General features: G+C 43.1%; 1 protein-coding gene across 1 annotated transcript in view; it reads right to left on the reverse strand.

Moving 5' to 3' along the window:
- Positions 1 to 16,849, reverse strand: part of Sh3rf2 (SH3 domain containing ring finger 2) — a 106,489-nt gene that overhangs the window by 10,955 nt on the left and 78,685 nt on the right. Inside the window, exons 5-6 of the mRNA XM_052155481.1 lie at positions 7,084 to 7,175; positions 5,577 to 5,747 (exon numbers count right to left, since the gene is read on the reverse strand). Coding sequence (XP_052011441.1) covers positions 5,577 to 5,747; positions 7,084 to 7,175 — 263 coding nt within the window. The remainder of the gene's footprint in view (positions 1 to 5,576; positions 5,748 to 7,083; positions 7,176 to 16,849) is intronic.

Below are 16,849 nucleotides of genomic sequence, written 5' to 3' on the forward strand. Positions count from 1 at the left end.
CTGCTCTGCATTCAATGTCAACCTGCTCTGGTCTCCATGGTGTGGTCAATGAGGAATGGAGTAGTTCATCAGTGAGAGAACAAGACTGCATTCTAGAGATGTGACCTGGACACTGAAGAAGATCTCTAGAAACTAGCTAACACCCTAGAGCGCAGCTGACTGTCTTTTGAACAAGAGGCCACTAGGAGTTGCTTGCTGCATAAGCAGCATAAGCAATAAGCAAGATTAGTTCCCAAATTGTTTCCCAGCAGAAGCCACAGAAGCAAGGACAGAATGCAGCTAATTAGGATCAAGTCAGTCTTATTCCACTGGTCCCTTCTCTGATGGTTTATGGCACCAACTATAAACTCATCACTGGGCTTGATTCCAGGAACTCCTGAATTGTGATTTTTCCCACCCAGTGCTGACTCTCTATGTCTTTTGGCAAAAAGCTTACCACTTACCTAGCGTTTTCTTCTAACATCAAAGCACTTTGTTCACATGTATTAATTAATCCCTCGGAAACCCCATACTTGAAGGCATTATGATCCTTGTTTTCCAGAGGACACTGGAAGACATTCTGGGCTTAAGTGGGAAGAGTGGATATTCTGGTTTGCTCTGCTAACAGGTCCCTGTTTCTGTTTCTCTCTGTAATATTAGAGCTTATCCTATTTTTCAAAGAGAGCATTTTACACAGTAGTTCTGCTGGGCTTGCTTCAGAAGCAGCCTTCTGTGAAGAAGAAAGGTTGACCCTTGGCCAACTTTGTAGTGTCTGTGTGGAGAATGAAAGGCCAGGAAGTGATGGCCCCTTGTCCCTTTCCTCCACCCATAAGGAACAAGACAGGCATATGTGTCTATGAAGGCTACAATAAAGAACCATCCTGCATAATTATATAGAAGGGAGTTTATTGGGAGGACAGGAGAGAGGTGGGAAAGACATGGGAACAGGACTTGAGTTGGCACCTGAAGATTCAGTTGGGGATCTGATGCCAGAGTATTGATGTTATTTGCTGGTCTCATCATAATGATCTTCAGCTTTCCTGTAACCTTTTCTCCCTGGCTCCAGTTTCAAAGTCGGAAGTAGGACTGCAAGATTGGTCAAGCTAAACTGCCATGGAGACACATACTTGCAATCTAGCACTTGGGAAATGGAAGGAGGAGAATAAGTATCTTAGGGTTTTACTGCTGTGAAGAGATGCCATGACCACAGCAACTCTTATAAAGGAAAACATTTAATTGGGGCTGGTTTACAACTTGAGGGGTTTAGTCCATTATTATCGTGGCAGTACAGAGGCAGACATGGTGCTGGAGAAGCTGAGAGTTCTACATATGGATCCTCAGGCAGCAGGAACAGAGAGAGATACTGGGCCTGGTTTGAGCATTTGAAACCTCAAAGCCCACCCCTAGTGACATACTTCCTCCAACAAGGCCACAGCTACTCCAATAAGGCCACACATTCTAATAGTGCCATTCTCTATGAGCCTATGGGGGGGGGGGGACCATTTTCATTCCAACCACCACAATAAGAAACTCAAGATGAGCTTCATCTATATAATAACATCAAGGCCTGTCAAGGCGACACAAGACCCTGTCTCATGTACCAACAACCCCCAAGAAAATAAAACTAATTGTGGATGGAATGGGAAAGTTGGGGATCACCACCTACTGAGACCACACAGTAAAGAGTCAAGTGAATGCTGGTGCTGTTACAAAGCGGTGTGGTAGGTGGACAGATAGATACATGACAACTGCTTTGTAAACCTGAGCCTGCTTGTGTCTTCAGGGTCTGGGAGAAGAGATTTCATAGAAGCAGAGGTTTAGCTGTGGTTAATAGGAGATAGATATGTTGTTGGTAGCTGGAGTATATATTTTTTTCAGTATGAGCAGTGAAAATACCACTTTTTGAATCTTAAATAGAAACCTTGTCATTTTGGTCATTTTTATTTTTGGAGACAGTCTTTCTATGTAACCCTGGTTGGCTTAATATTCGCTATATAGCCTAGCTTTGTCCCCAACTCATGCCAATCCTCTTAGCTTCCCGGAGTGCTGGGATTACAGGCATGTGTCACAATGCCCAGCTCTAGTCAGTTCTTATCTATGGTTAATCCCTAAACTGTCTTAGTTTGTAGGGCATAATGCTATAAGAGCAAAGGTGTCAGAGCCCAGGGGGCCATCTCCCATCTCTGAGCCATGTTTGTTAGCATTATACACCAAAGGAGTTAAAGGCACTACAGAGCCATCGTTGTAACTAGGAAATATATAAGGGAATCAGAAAGAGCAGAAAGGAGCCTTGCATGTGTTGTCTAGCCCACTAGCCTCTCATGTAGAACTTAATAATAACAGAGATAAAGCTGACCAAAGCTCTATCCGGCTGGATGAATTCGGCATCTATCATCCACCTCTAAGGTGAGTGGTGATGGTAGTTTTATTTGTATGAGGAATATCATCAAGGAAGCAACACTTGGACCCCTCTAACCCAACAGCGTTTTGGGACAGAGGGGCTTGTTCCTGAGAAGACCACTTCGCCATGAGAAAACCAGGCCCCAGCATTAGCACCTCATTAAATGCTAATGTTCTGATTTCTGTGGACATGGAGATGGGAATCAGCTCACTGTCAGTCTGTGGTGCTAGAACCCTACCACTGTCTGGCACCCAGCCATTTTAGAGGGGTGAGCACAGGTTTGCATGACCTACTTGAGGACACTGGGTGCCTACCCAAGAGAAGACCAAGGAGAGACAATGGAAGGAGGAGTATCAGGAAGCTAGAATCCCACATACACATACACACACCCCTTATTGTCCCACGAAATGTCCACAGTTTATACTTCCTCAGAGTATTCACGTATGGATGGTAAATATATGACCAGTCTTATTCATACTAACACTTTGATGATCCATCCTGGACTCTGGGCTAACCCTGATGTATAAGCAGAGATGTTGGCACTCAGTGTGGGCCCTGGACTACTTAGGTCAGAGCCCATAGGAATAAAAATGTTCCCAGGTCAGGATAGGCATCCTTCCTCGTCCATCACTGACCCTTTATGGTTACTCCACATTCTTTTTACTACCTTCTAGATTTGGTTCATCTTACCAAACTCTGCTGTCCATGGCAACTGTTGCAATCACCACACCCTCCACGTCTGTCTCGCCTCTTATTCCTTGAAGACTTTTGCTTCTGGCTTCCTATTAATCTCCTGACCTCTCATCCTACCAAAATGATCTCATCTAATCTCACAGTTTTAGTCAGCATCACACGACCAGGGCTCTCTCTTCAATGCTTGGCTCGTATGCTCAGAGCTCGCCAGCACCTTTCTTTGTGTTACTAACTGGTACCTCACAATCTTCTGTTTGCTCGCCCACAGCCCAAGCCCTGTGCCAGTGTTTTCATCACTGGCATCCTAACAAAGCAGATGCTCTATGGGTTAACCAGAGGAAAAACCTCACACTCACTTTAAGTCCTCTCTCCTTTCCCACCTAATAGTTAATGTCAGAAAACCCCAGTGCCTCTAGCTTTAAGGTGTGGAATCTAGGACTGCCAATTATCACCCCGTAGGCTGACAACGTGATGACTTACCCTCACAGTAGGGTTGGTATGGTATTCTCTTATCTAGATTTTCTGGCTCTACCCTTTCTTCTATACAGTTTATTCTCAACCCAGCAAACAGAGAGATTATGGGTAAACATAGGTTAGATCATATTGCTCTTCTGCTCAAAACCACTGCTGTGGAGTTAAAACCAAACCCTTCATTATGACTTAAGAATTCTAGATGAGTTGGCCCCATTTACCATTCTGACCTCATCTTCAATTGGCCTACCCATCATTTGCTCTAACCCAGTCTGGTTGGTTTTCATTTCAGGTACATTCCTACCCCAGGCCCTTTGAACTTGCTGTTCCTGTGGCCTGGAATGTACTTCTCTGCACAATCATCTTGGCTTACTCCAACATGTCTCTGATTCTCCCTTCTTCTCAGTAAGGCCAAATCCTTACACATAGATATAGGTGTGTGTGTTATTTACTCATATTTTCCAAGGTGCAGGAAAGGTATGATATCTGACATATAGTAAACATTAAGAGACTGCAGAGATAGCTAAGTAGTTAAAAGTATTTGCTGCTCTTGCAGAGGCCCAGAGTTCAGTTCCTAGCACCCATAGGGTGGTTCACAACCATCTGTAACTCCAGTTCCAGGAGATCTAATGCTGTCTTCTGGTCTGAGGGCATTGGACCTGCACACAGTGCACATACATACGTGCAGGCAAAACATACATAGAAACCAAATCTAAAAAACATTCAATAAATATTTAAAGAGATGAAAGTGTCAGCTACACACAGTTAGTTTGCTACTCTTCCAATAGATTCTGGGGATCTTACATTGAATGAAATGGTTATGATGTCTTATCCCAACTTCTGCCATATATATGTACCACACACACACACACACACATACACACACACACACACACACACACACACACACACACACACAAAACCCCTTTATTGAGGTGCTTGAGGACCTCATTTTTGCCTGTATACTTCTTAAATAGGGACCTTCTACCTGGCCAGCCAGTTGTGTAAAGGAAATTGTATTAGAAAACGTAGCCTTTTTCTGAACCGAAGTCATCTAAGTTGTATCCCCCTCCCCTCTGCTGCCAGTCATGGCCTCTATCTGGCTCCTGGCACACACATCCCTCACATCCTTCGTTTCCCACAGGAGCCTATGTCATCAGCTTCCCCCGTGCTGCCATTCCTTCTTTTTCTCACCATTATTGTTGCCCTCCTCTGAACACAGGCCCCACCTAGAGGATGGTCTGCCAAAGTGTCTCATAGAGTCTGCCGCTCCGGGTTTTTGACCCTGTGACATGTCACAAAGACAGGATTTGACGTGTGGCAAGGGCCTCATTGCCTCATGGCTGGGCAGGTGGTGGTGGAGGTAGGAGAAGTGACAACAGATCTGAGGTCTGTGTGCATGTATGGGCACAGTGTGAAGAGGCAGGGCAAACTGCCGGTCAGTGGCATTGGTTAGATATGTCACTGGGAGAGCTTCGAGGGAAGGGCTCCTTCAGGGTAGCTGGTCTTTCACTTGGGCATGGCTGGACAAGCATGGGTTTGAGTCTATGGAAATTCTGTCTCACACTCGTGTCCTGAGAACCTTTCTAAGGTTTCCCCGGGGAGGCGTCTGGTCACATTTTCCAATTAGTGTCATCGATGGTATTGTTTTGGTGTCAGATGTGATATGGGAAATGTGGGACTTGGCAGTAGACCGTGTATCAGCGACTTCATGTGGAGAATAATACGCGCCGGGCTCTTTGGCATGGCCAGGGTATTAAATGAGGCAAAGCCGGGCACTGCACTTCACACCTGTGGTCCTAGCACACCTAGGAATCTGAGGCAGGAAGACTGTGAGTGTGAGGCCAACTTGGCTAAGTTCTAGAGCAGCCTATAAACACACGGTGAGACCTCTGGGGGGGAAAGTTATAAATATTTTGTATGTAAGTTAATGGGATTTGAAGGCAAAAGCTATTTCTTGGCTTATACTTTGAAAAAGACACTGGGTCTCCACCACCATCAGTCCAACGTTTGTAGGGCTCTGGAGACGTACCTGAAGACGGGGACGACATAGTCGCTTGGAAAGATGCCAGTTCGCCCAGTGAGTAAGGACAGGCCCTTCAGCCAGCCATCCTGGTACTTGCCCAGAACCCTGATGCCTTCTCCCTTCTTCAGGTCCAGCTCCTCCGGTCCATGGGCTGAGTAAGTGTGTAGGGCTACAAACCTAGAAACACGAGGAACTGGTGAGGGAAGCAGAGTCTGCCTGAGGAGGGCACAGAGCTGACGAGGGACAAGGGAGGCCAGTCCCTGAAGTTCACCCACCAGCACCTAGCAACACAAATCACTAAAAATGGAAACTTAAATGCGGAAGGGAGACAGAAGTGAAGCGACCTGGTTGGAATGCTGGTGGAGGAAGCAGGCCTTTGTCTCTTCCCCACTATGTAGCTGGAAATCACAGATGGGCCAACATGGGCTCTGTGGCAATGGGGAACTGGCCTCCAGCAGAGGAACAGCTTGAAGGTCAGAACCAGGAGCAGAGGTGTGGCAGCCTACCTAGTGCCTTCTCAGTACTGTCTGCTGTGCGTCCGAAGACAGAAAGACTCAGATCAGAGTCATCACAGAAACTGAGACACTCTTTGAGATGAGAGTAGGGCTTGTTTGACTACTGGGAACAGCCTGGGAGACAGCTGGGTGCTGTGAAATGTACATTAGAAACTAGGAGGCAGGGGTGATTGTCATTAGTATTTTCACATGTAATGGTTCCACTGGTGACTGATGGGTGGAGGGGAATTGGTTTGTGTCATGCAAAAAAATGAGTGAGAAGAAAGACTCTATTCTAAAGTTCACCCAGGAATCAGGTAGATGGCATCCAGGTATGAGTCACAGTAGTGAGGACAACGGAACAGTGAGGATCAGCTGTGAGAACAGCTGCCTCACGGAAGGCATTGAAGGAAGAACTTAATTGCCTTGCTAGATTCAGGGTCACCTCAGGCCAGCATGTCCAAGCTTTTGACATTGTGACATGAGGTTGTCATTTATCAAAATTTATGCCCCAGAACTGTATAATCGAGCTTATAAAAAAAAAACAACAAAAGCAAAATAGATCTGGTGATGTTTTAAATTAGCTTATGATTTTTGTTTTGGGCTGAATCCTTACCTACTTTTGGCCTCATGTAGTATTTAGGCTGCAGGTCAGGTGCCCAGTAGTCCTTGGAGATCCTAAGGACTGTGAGATAGTCCTAAACTCTTTATCAAAGTTGTTCTTATTTGCAAGTGTTTTTCTTACCCCAATGCTGAATCTATTTTTTGTTTTTTACTGACTATAGCAAGTCAATATTCACTTATGACGCAATATTTTAAACCTGAAGTGAGACAATAGAGACGGCCCCATACCCAATCTCCTAGCAATGCTAGGCTTTCTAATCTATGTTTTGCTCATCAGTGCTCACAACATCAGTGGAAGAGAAGGAAGGGGCGGTGTTAGCTGTTCGGATGCAATGGGTTGGTCATGGAGATTAGGTGGCAGAGTGGGGTGGGTTGGCTCTGAGCGTTTTACTCACATGTTAGTTGAGAGGTGTTGCTGGGAGCTGGGCATGCTGACCATGGCTGTGGAATGTCCTGGAGAGGCAGGTGCAGGGTGAGAAGTGATGACCTGTATGGGCAGAGGGGACATCCAGGCAGAACCAGTGAGCACCACGAGCCAGGCACATGAACAAGACACAGAGCAGCTTGACACAGTTGAAAACCAACAGCCATGCCCAGTCCTGCCCGCTGCCCCGTTTCTCTGGTTTGTGGCTTTGAGCAGAGCGAGGTGGAGCAGATATCGTATGGCCTGTCCAGGTAGTGTACCAGGGCTGGGTTCTCAAAGGTGTGTAGCAGAGTATGGCAGACTGTCAACGTGGAGCCAGCAGGGCTGTGAACTTCTCCTCCTGTCCCACCCCACCTAGGTCTTATCTATGTGGGAAAACCTGTATATGGAAAATAGTAAGACAACTAACAGGGACTCGGGACTTAGCTCTCTCACATACTTTATAAGTGCCTTATGAGTATCAATACATTTAGTTCTTTTTTTCCCAAGACAGGGTTTCCCTGTATTGCCTTGGCTATCTTGGAACTCACTCTGCAGACCAGGCTGGCCTTGAACTCAGAAATCCACCTGCCTCTGCCTCTTCCTCCCAAGTGCTAGGATTAAAGGCATGCGCCACCACTGCCCGGCTCACATTTAGTTCTTATCAACGGTAGCTTATTAATGAAAGGGGACACTGTGGGGTACAAGAGTTACTTAACTAGGATAAACACAGTTTAAAATTAAGTCTAAGATATGAGTCCATCTGCTCATTAACTACTGATAGTATTAAAATACATACATACATACATACATACATACATACATACACACACACACATGTCTTAGCAGGGTATTCAATAAATTACAGAACATGAATCTGATTTCCTTTCTTTTCTCTCAGATAAAAACACTGCAGCAATGATAGAAGCCTCTGAACTCTGCCTGCTCTCCTAGGAAAAAAAGTTACTGTCTGTCTGTCTGTCTGTCTGTCTCTCTCTCTCTCTCTCCATCAATCATCAATCCACCATCTTATTTATTATGTATGTATGTATGTATGTGTCCATCTATCAATCTTCTCTCTCTCCATCAATCATCAATCCATCTTATTTATCATGTATGTATGTATGTATGTATGTATGTATATATGTATGTATGTATATATGTATGTATGTATCCATCTATCAATCTTCTCTCTCTCTCTCTCTCTCTCTCTCTCTCTCTCTCTCTTTCTCTGTGTGTGTGTGTGCATATGGAGGTTATTTCTATCTGCCATTATAGGTCCTGGGGACAGACTTCAGAACTCAGATCCTCAGGTGTGGCAGCAAACAAGCCCCTTCACCCTGCTGAGCAATCTCATCAGCCTTTATCTTGTTTTTTCCTCACCCACCTTTTTTTTTTTTTTTTTGAGTCAGGATCCCTCATTGGGACCCAGGCCTTGGTGATCATGCTAGGCTACCCAGACAGCAAACCATCTCTGGGATTGCAAGTCCATACCACTCCATCTGATATGGCCCCTTTTATCTGGATTCTGGGGATTGAATTTAAGTGTTCTCATTTTTGTGGCAGGTATTTTAAAGGCTGAGCTACCTTAGAATATTTCTCTGCTCCCCTTTCCAGCCTTGCGCTCTGTCTTAGCAACAGAACTCTATTGCTGTAATGAAACCCCATGAACAAAAAGCAAGTTGGTGAGGAAAGGGTTGATGTGGCTTACACTTCCATGTCACTGCTCATCACTGAGGGATGTCAGGACAGGAACTCAAACAAGGTAGGAACCTGGAGGCAGGAGCTGGTGCAGAGGTCATTAGGGGTGATGTTTACTGACTTATTCCTCATGGCTAGCTCAGCCTGATTTCTTATAGAACCCAGGACCACCAACCAATCTAGGAATAGAACCACCCACAATGGCGGCTAGGCCCTTCCCTGTAAATTACTAATTAAGAAAGTGCCCTACAGACTTGCTTATTGCCCTCATCTTATGAAGTCATCTCTTGTGTTTGTTTTGTTTTTAGAGATAGATGTTCACTAATTTTGGTTATTATACAGTGCATGTAAGTACAAAGTTATTGTAATATACCCCATAAAACTCATACAAGGGCTGGAGAGATGGCTCAGCAGTTAACAGCACTGACTGCTTTTCCAGAGGTCCTGAGTTCAATTCCCACCAACTACATGGTGGCTCACGACCATCTGTAATGGGATCTGATGCCCTCTTCTGTTTATGTCTGAAAGCAGCTACAGTGTACTCAAATAAATATAATAAACATATCTCTTAAAAAACTTAAAAAAACTCATACAAATATATCCCAACAAAAACAAAGCAAAAAGTACCACAATATGATATCTTCTTATCACAGTTAGAGTGGATGTTGTTTACTGAAAATGTAATCCAAGTGAGGAGGAGACCTGGACAGTAAAGGGGTCCCCGAAGTAAGATCAGGACTGGGAGATTAGAAGGATGTCTGGTGTGTATTGATCCTTTCTGGCTCACTACACACCACACACCAGTCTCTGTCTGTCTGTCCATCCATCTGTCAGTCTGTCCCTCCCTTCCTCTTCTGCTAAAGAGTACATACTGACCTATTTGGATGGCTTAAACCAGGCAAGAACAGAGCACATCCCCTTATGATTCATGTTTCAACTTCATTTGGGGGCTATTTGCTCTTCTTTTTCTTTTCAGACTTTGTGTGTGTGTGTGTGTGTGTGTGTGTGTGTGTGTTTGTCCAACATGTGTGCATGTGTCTGAGGAGACTGAGGGAGCGTGTAGGAATCCTCGAGATGGTGGCTGTGGGTCCTCCAAGAGAGCACTGACAGTTCTTAACCACTGGGCTGGCTACCGAGTGCAGGCATTGTCTTAGTTGAGGTTTCCTTCTCTCAAATGACTTCAGCTTGCGTCAAGTTGACATAAAACTATCCAGCACAACTGACCCCTTGTCAACTTGACACATAAGCACATCACTGTCAAGCCACAACTTTTGCTTTTTATCTTCATCCCCAAGAGGAGACAAAAATACCACTATCACAACATAAAACATTTTACAAACTTAAAATGTCCCACAGTCTTTACAAATTCAAACACTAAATTCATTCTATTTAAGGCATTCAAAGTCTCTCTCTCTCTCTCTCTCTCTCTCTCTCTCTCCTCTCATTTTTTTTTTTAGTAGAGCTTAAAATCTTGGCTCTTACTGTGGTACAACTCCAAAATAAGAACAATTTTTAGACATTGGAGTTCATTGTAATAAGGTTGTACTTCAATATCCCTCACATCATCAAAGGATTTTACCTCCATAGTAGCAAAGCTAAGAGGTCACAGTTCTGTACCAAGGAATGAATTGTAGGCACAATTATTTGAATACGGATTTCCCACTATGGTCAAAGCTATTTGACTTGAGTGATTGTCATCATTCTCAGCCCACAGGAAACAGGTTAACATTCATTTAAGAAATAGTGTATGTATAAAGATGGCCTATACATGAAGTCATTCATCAACTAGTTCAATGAACAATGGTTCTGCTTGGAGGGTGGCACAGACATTATTAAGTAAGGGTAAGATTCTGGTCCATTGGCTGTGATGATTTTGAAAAGCATTCATCTTAGAAAAAGAGTAATGTATAAGGTCATCTTCAAAATTGATACAATAATTATATCAATAAATATACAATAAATATCAAGCAAAACATTCACTCTCACTCTTTGTTTTTCTCTTATAAACCACTTCCCAAATTAATTGCCTACATTTCTTTTGGCTGTATAAATAATTTTGAAATATGTAAGCTGTTCTGAAAACCATAATATAGTGTAAAAACATCAAATAAACAATACTACTAATAGAGATGTTGAGATAGAAGAAGCATGATTTCAAGACCATTATGTGGTACACAGCAAGACACTGTCATGTACAAACAAGCAGAAAGTGTGTATGGATTGTACAATATCGGACATATTTCTCCAATTACCAAATTAGAGAGACTGCTGAGTGACAGCCAACAAATTTCTAATTCCTCATATTTTTAAATTTCAATCGATTAGGATATGTTGGTAATATTAATTTTCATACTAAGAGATACTGAGGAAAAGTGATTGTTACTTCCTGTTATTTTTGTAGTTAGAGGTGGAATTAGGTTTGGGTGGATTTGTTGAAAGATTACTTTCTTGCTTTTTCTAGGGTGTAGTTTCCCTCCATGTGGTTTTTTCCATCTATATTATCCTTTGCAGGGCTGGATTTGTGGAAAGATATTGTATAAACTTGGTTTTGTCACGGAATATCTTGTTTTCTTCATCTATGGTAATTGAGAGTTTTGCTGGGTATAGTAGCCTGGGCTGGCATTTGTGTTCTTGTAGGGTCTGTATGACATCTGCCCAGGATCTTCTAGCTTTCATTGTCTCTGGTAAGAAGTCTGGTGTAATTCTGATAGGCCTGCCTTTATATGTTTTTTATTTTTAAATTTTTTTAATTTACATTGCAAATGATTTCCCCTTTTCTGGGTCCCCCCTCCCTGCAAGTCCCATAAGCCCTCTTCCGTCCCCCTATTCTTCCATCCACCCCTTCCCACTTCCCTGTTCTGGAATTCTCCTATACTCTTGCACTGAGTCTTTCCAGAACCAGGGGCCACTCCTCCATTCTTTTTGGACATCATTTAATTTGTGGATTATGTCCTGGGTATTCAAAGTTTCTAGGCTAATATCCACTTATCAGTGAGTGCATACCATGATTGATCTTTTGAGACTGGGTTACCTCACTTAGTATGATGTTTTCCAGCTCCATCCATTTGTCTAAAAATTTCTGCCTTTATATGTTACTTGGCCTTTTTCCCTTACTGCTTTTAAAATTCCTTCTTTGTTTAGTGCATTTGATGTTTTGATTATTATTATCATTTTTTTTATTGGCTTTGTTTTTTCCAGACAGGGTTTCTCTGTATAGCCCTGGCTGTCCTGGAACTCACTCTGTAGTCCAGGCTGGCCTCAAACTCAGAAATCTGCCTGCCTCTGCCTCCCAGAGTGCTGGGATTACAGGCATGCACCACCACCACCCGGCTGGTGTTTTGATTATTACGTGACGAGGAATTTCTTTTCTGGTCAAGTCTATTTGGAATTCTGTAGGTTTCTTGTATGTTCATGGACATCTCTTTCTTTAGGTTAGGGAAGTTTTCCTCTATAATTTTGTTGAAGATATTTACTGGCCCTTTAAGTTGGGAATCTTCACTCTTTTCTATACCTATAATCCTTAGGTTTGGTCTTCTCATTGTGTCCTGGATTTCCTGGATATTTTGGGTTAGGAGCTTTTTGCTTTTTGCATTTTCTTTGACTGTTGTGTCAATGTTTTTTTTTTTTTTATGGTATTTTCTGTACTTGAGAGTCTTTCTTCCGTCTCTTGTATTCTGTTGGTGATGCTTGCATCTATGACTCCTGATCTCTTTCCTAGGTTTTCTATCTCCAGGATTGCCTCGCTTTGTGATTTCCTTATTGTTTCTAGTTCCATTTTTAGATCCTGGATGGTTTTGTTCATTTCCTTTACTTGTTTGATTGTGTTTTCCTGAGTCTTTAAGGAATTTTCGTATTTCCTCTTTAATGGCTTCTGCCTGTTTACCTGTGTTCTCCTGTATTTCTTTAAGGGGACTTATTTATGTCCTTCCTAAAGTCCTCTATCATCATCATGAGAAGTCATTTTAGATCTGAATATTGCTTTTCTGGTGTGATGGTGTATCCAGGACTTACTATGGTGGGAGAGTTGGGTTCTGATGTGTCAAGTAACCTTAGTTTCTGTTGCTTACGTTCTTACTCTTACCCCCTGCCATCTGGTTATCTCTAGTGCTACCTGCCCTCATTATACCTGCTGGAGCCTGTCCTTCCTGTGATCCTGGTTGTTTCAGAACTCCTCAGAGTCAAGCTGTCTCTGTGATCCTGTGATACTGTGATCCTGTGATCCTGAGATCCTGGGTGTGTCTGAGCTCCTGGGAGTCAAGCTGCCTCTGGGTCCCTGAGATCCTGGTGTGATCCTGTGATCCTATGATCCTGTGATTCTTCAAAGTCTCTTTTAAATCTTAAAATCCTTTTTTAAAATTTAGTTTCTCAGATGCAGGATCCTGTAAAATCAAAAATAAATTAAACACACTCTTACTTCACGAGGGAAATACTAGGACACAGTCACAATTAGATCAAAGCAACGGCCAGTATCTGGGCTTCTCTAAAAGCCTTAACTGCCTGGCCTCAACTTTTTTGTATGGCTCTTTCAACCCTGGGCTGACAACTGCTACCGAGGCTGCATCTTCACCAATGGCTTCTCCTGGCCTCTCACAGCACCCAGACGCAGCTGCTTTCCATGAACGTTTTATGCCTTCAAAATAGTAACACCCAAATGACTCTTATACTAACAAGTTTGAGCCTGGCAGTGGTGGCACAGGCCTTTAATACCAGCACTTGGGAGGCAGAGGCAGGTGGATTTCTGAGTTTGAGGCCAGCCTGGTCTACAGAGTGAGTTCCAGGACAGCCAGGGCTACACAGAGAAACCCTGTCTTGAAAAAACAAAACTAAACAAAAAAAGAACAACAAAACTCAAAACAACCAAAAAACAAAAAGACCAAAAACCAAAACCAAAACCAAACCCAAAACAAAACAAAAACAAAAACCCTAACAAGTTTGGTTTACAGTACAACCTTGGACACCTCTGGAATACAGCTTCTATATGCTGACTTTCAGGAAACACTTCCCAGAAGAATTCCCCTCGTGATGCTGGTATTTTCTTAATCACTACCAATTTCTCAGTTTCAGCTGACCAGCATCAATTATCCAGTAAAACAAAGATGATTCAGTGGTTCTGCTCTCTTGTTAATTAGGGGCAGTTCTTCAGCCCCAGATGAGCAGAACCACAGATCTTCACACAAATGGCTCCAGTAGAATTTTTCCCTCCCTTTGGGAGCAAAGGGAAGCAAACCAGACTTCCATCATCTGCTCTCAACATTCCTGTCTTCAGATCTCTGACAAAGCAGCCCACTGAACTCTCAATACTTAATGATTCTTCTAGCCCAAAGTTCCAGAGTCCATCCACAATCCTCCCCAAAACCTTGTCAAGTCTTTCACAGCAATGCCCTATACTTCTGTCTTAGTTAGGGTTTTATCACCGTGAAGAGATGCCATGACCACGACAACTCTTATAAAGGAAACATTTAATTGGGGCTGGCTTAAAGGTTCAGATTTTAGTTCATTATCATTATGTTGGGAACCCTGGTGGCACACAGGCAGACATAGTGCTGGAGAGGTAACAGAGTTCTACATCTACATCCCCAGGTGGCTGGAAAAGAGCAATTACTAGGTCTTGCTTAGACATATAGAACCCTAAGATCCACCCCAGGTGACACACTTCCTCCAACAAAGTCACGCCTTAAACAAGGCTTCACTTCCCAATGCCATGACCTAAGCCTTCAAGTATGAGTCTGTGGGGGCCGTTGTCATTCAAACGTTCTCTACTCCTGCTCTCATCTCTGCTGTGCGATGTCTTTGGCCATGCTGTTTGTCATTTACTTCTCACATCTTCTATTTTCTATAAAAAATCTAAATCATAATCATGTGCACAGCCAGTGTATATATAACTTTATGCATCACTTACCCAATAGTATAAGTAATGTGTTTATCCATACCACTCAACTAGAGTACAGACAGGAATAGGATATTGTGCAGCTCTCTACATCTTCCTCAGTAACCAAGCACATGGCTTCCCCTCCCTCTAGATCAACAAAGTAGCAACAAAATAATTTTATGGTTGGGGGTTGTGGTGGTTTGAATATGGATTCCATGGCTTTTGGCCTATGGAAAGTAGCATTCTTAGGAGGTGTGGCCTTGTTGGAATAGGTGTGGCCTTGTTGGAGAAAGTGTGTCCATGGTTTTTGGCCCATGGAAAGTGGCACTCTTAGGAGATGTGGCCTTGTTGGAATAGGTGTGGCCTTGTTGGAGGAAGTGTGTCACTGTATAGGCAGACCCTGGAGGGCTCCTATGCTCAAGCTCCACCCAGTACAGAAATGAGAGCCTCCTCTTGGCTGCCTTCTTGTCAAGATGTAGAGCTCTCTGCTCCTCCAGCACCAACTCTGCCTGCATGATGCCATGCTTCTCGCCATGATGATAATGGACTGAATCTTTGAAACTGTAAGCCAGTTGTAATCAAATGTTGTCCTTAGAAGAATTGCCTTGGTCATGGTGTCTCTTCACAGTAATAAAACCCTAAGGCAGAGGTCCCTACAACATAAGGGACTGTATTAAAGGGTTGCAGCACTAGGCAAGTTGAGAACCACTGATCTAATCATTGTGCTAAAATGTGTGCTAGTCATCCCAGGGCTTTTTGTGTAGTTTCTCCCACTCTGGCACACCTCCTTACACAGGCTTCTCTGTTTTTGTCTGCTATGAGTATCGTAAGAAAGCACATGGGGCTGAGGAGAGGGCTCAGCGGTTAAGAGATCTCTGACTGCTCTTTCAGAGGTCCTGAGTTCAAATCCCGCAACCACATGGTGACTCACAGCTATCTGTGAAGTTATCTGATGGAAGAGGGTGACAGTGTACTCCCATATAAAATATAAATAAATAAATCTTACAATGAAAAGAAAGCACACAGAGTAAGCATATTCTGTGACAAGGAGATTTGCTGGGTATTTGTGGTCCCTGTCTTATTTCATGGCAGGAGTATACCACCGAGGGACTAACCTATCTGTCATTTGGGTGGCTTTTAGTTTGGGGGTGTTATGAACAGTGCTGGTATGAACACCCCTGTACATGTCCCCTGTGCCCATGTACAAGAGTTTCTCCAGGATATACACCCAGGAATGGAATTGATGGGCCGTAGGGTAGGAGCCTGTTCAGTTTTATTAGGTAATAACAAATTGTTTCCTAGCGTGGCTGTAACAATTTACAAGTCTGCCGGCAACAAATGACAATTCCTGTTGTTTTAGAGTCTTGCCAGCATGCGGTAACACTCTCTCTAATATCTGCTCATGTGGTGGTATGAAACACTAACCCATTGGGGCTGTACATTCATGTCTATGGATGCTGATGGATTTGAGCTTATTCTTTTTCCCTGTTTTTGAATGTTTACTGACCATTCTTAGTACATGAAATGCCTGTTCCAGATCCTTTGTCATCTGAAAGTCCTTGGGTTATTTATTGTTTTCTCATTAAGTTGTGGAATTATATTATTCTTAGATAGAAATTCCTTGTAGCTTATATATATATATATATACTCTGTGGAATCTTTTGATGGACAAAATTATATAATATATTCCCACACAGCCCTTTTGAAAAATCTTGGCTAAAATGTCTTTTAATCTCAAGGTTGTGAGGTGTGCTTTTATATGTTGCCTTGTGAAAGTTTTATAGTTTCACCTTTCATATATCCATTCTTTAGTCCACATGGAATTGATTTTTGACGAGGGAGGAATCCAGTTTCATCCATTCCACACACACAGATACCCAATTAGCCCAGCGTCATAGCTCATTCCTCCCTTGTGATCTGCGGAGCCGTTTGCCATAAATCAGGTCTCCACACTGTCTGTTTCCAGGTTTTCTAGCATGTTCCATTAGTTTAAAAGAAGCTGGAACCGAGTTAGTGACTGCAGTTTTAACTTAAGATGCGTTGATATCTGATGAGCAGGCAAGTCACTCTGAACAAACCCTGCCCCCTCACTTTAGAAGTCATTTGGCCTGTGGCTTTTTAATGTTGTGTTGGAACCTTAGAGGTACTTTTTGCATTTCATGAAAATGAGCTCTAGAGCTGTTGAATT

This window comes from Apodemus sylvaticus, chromosome 13 (genome assembly GCF_947179515.1).
Source record: "Apodemus sylvaticus chromosome 13, mApoSyl1.1, whole genome shotgun sequence".
Classification (NCBI taxonomy): Eukaryota; Metazoa; Chordata; class Mammalia; order Rodentia; family Muridae; genus Apodemus; species Apodemus sylvaticus.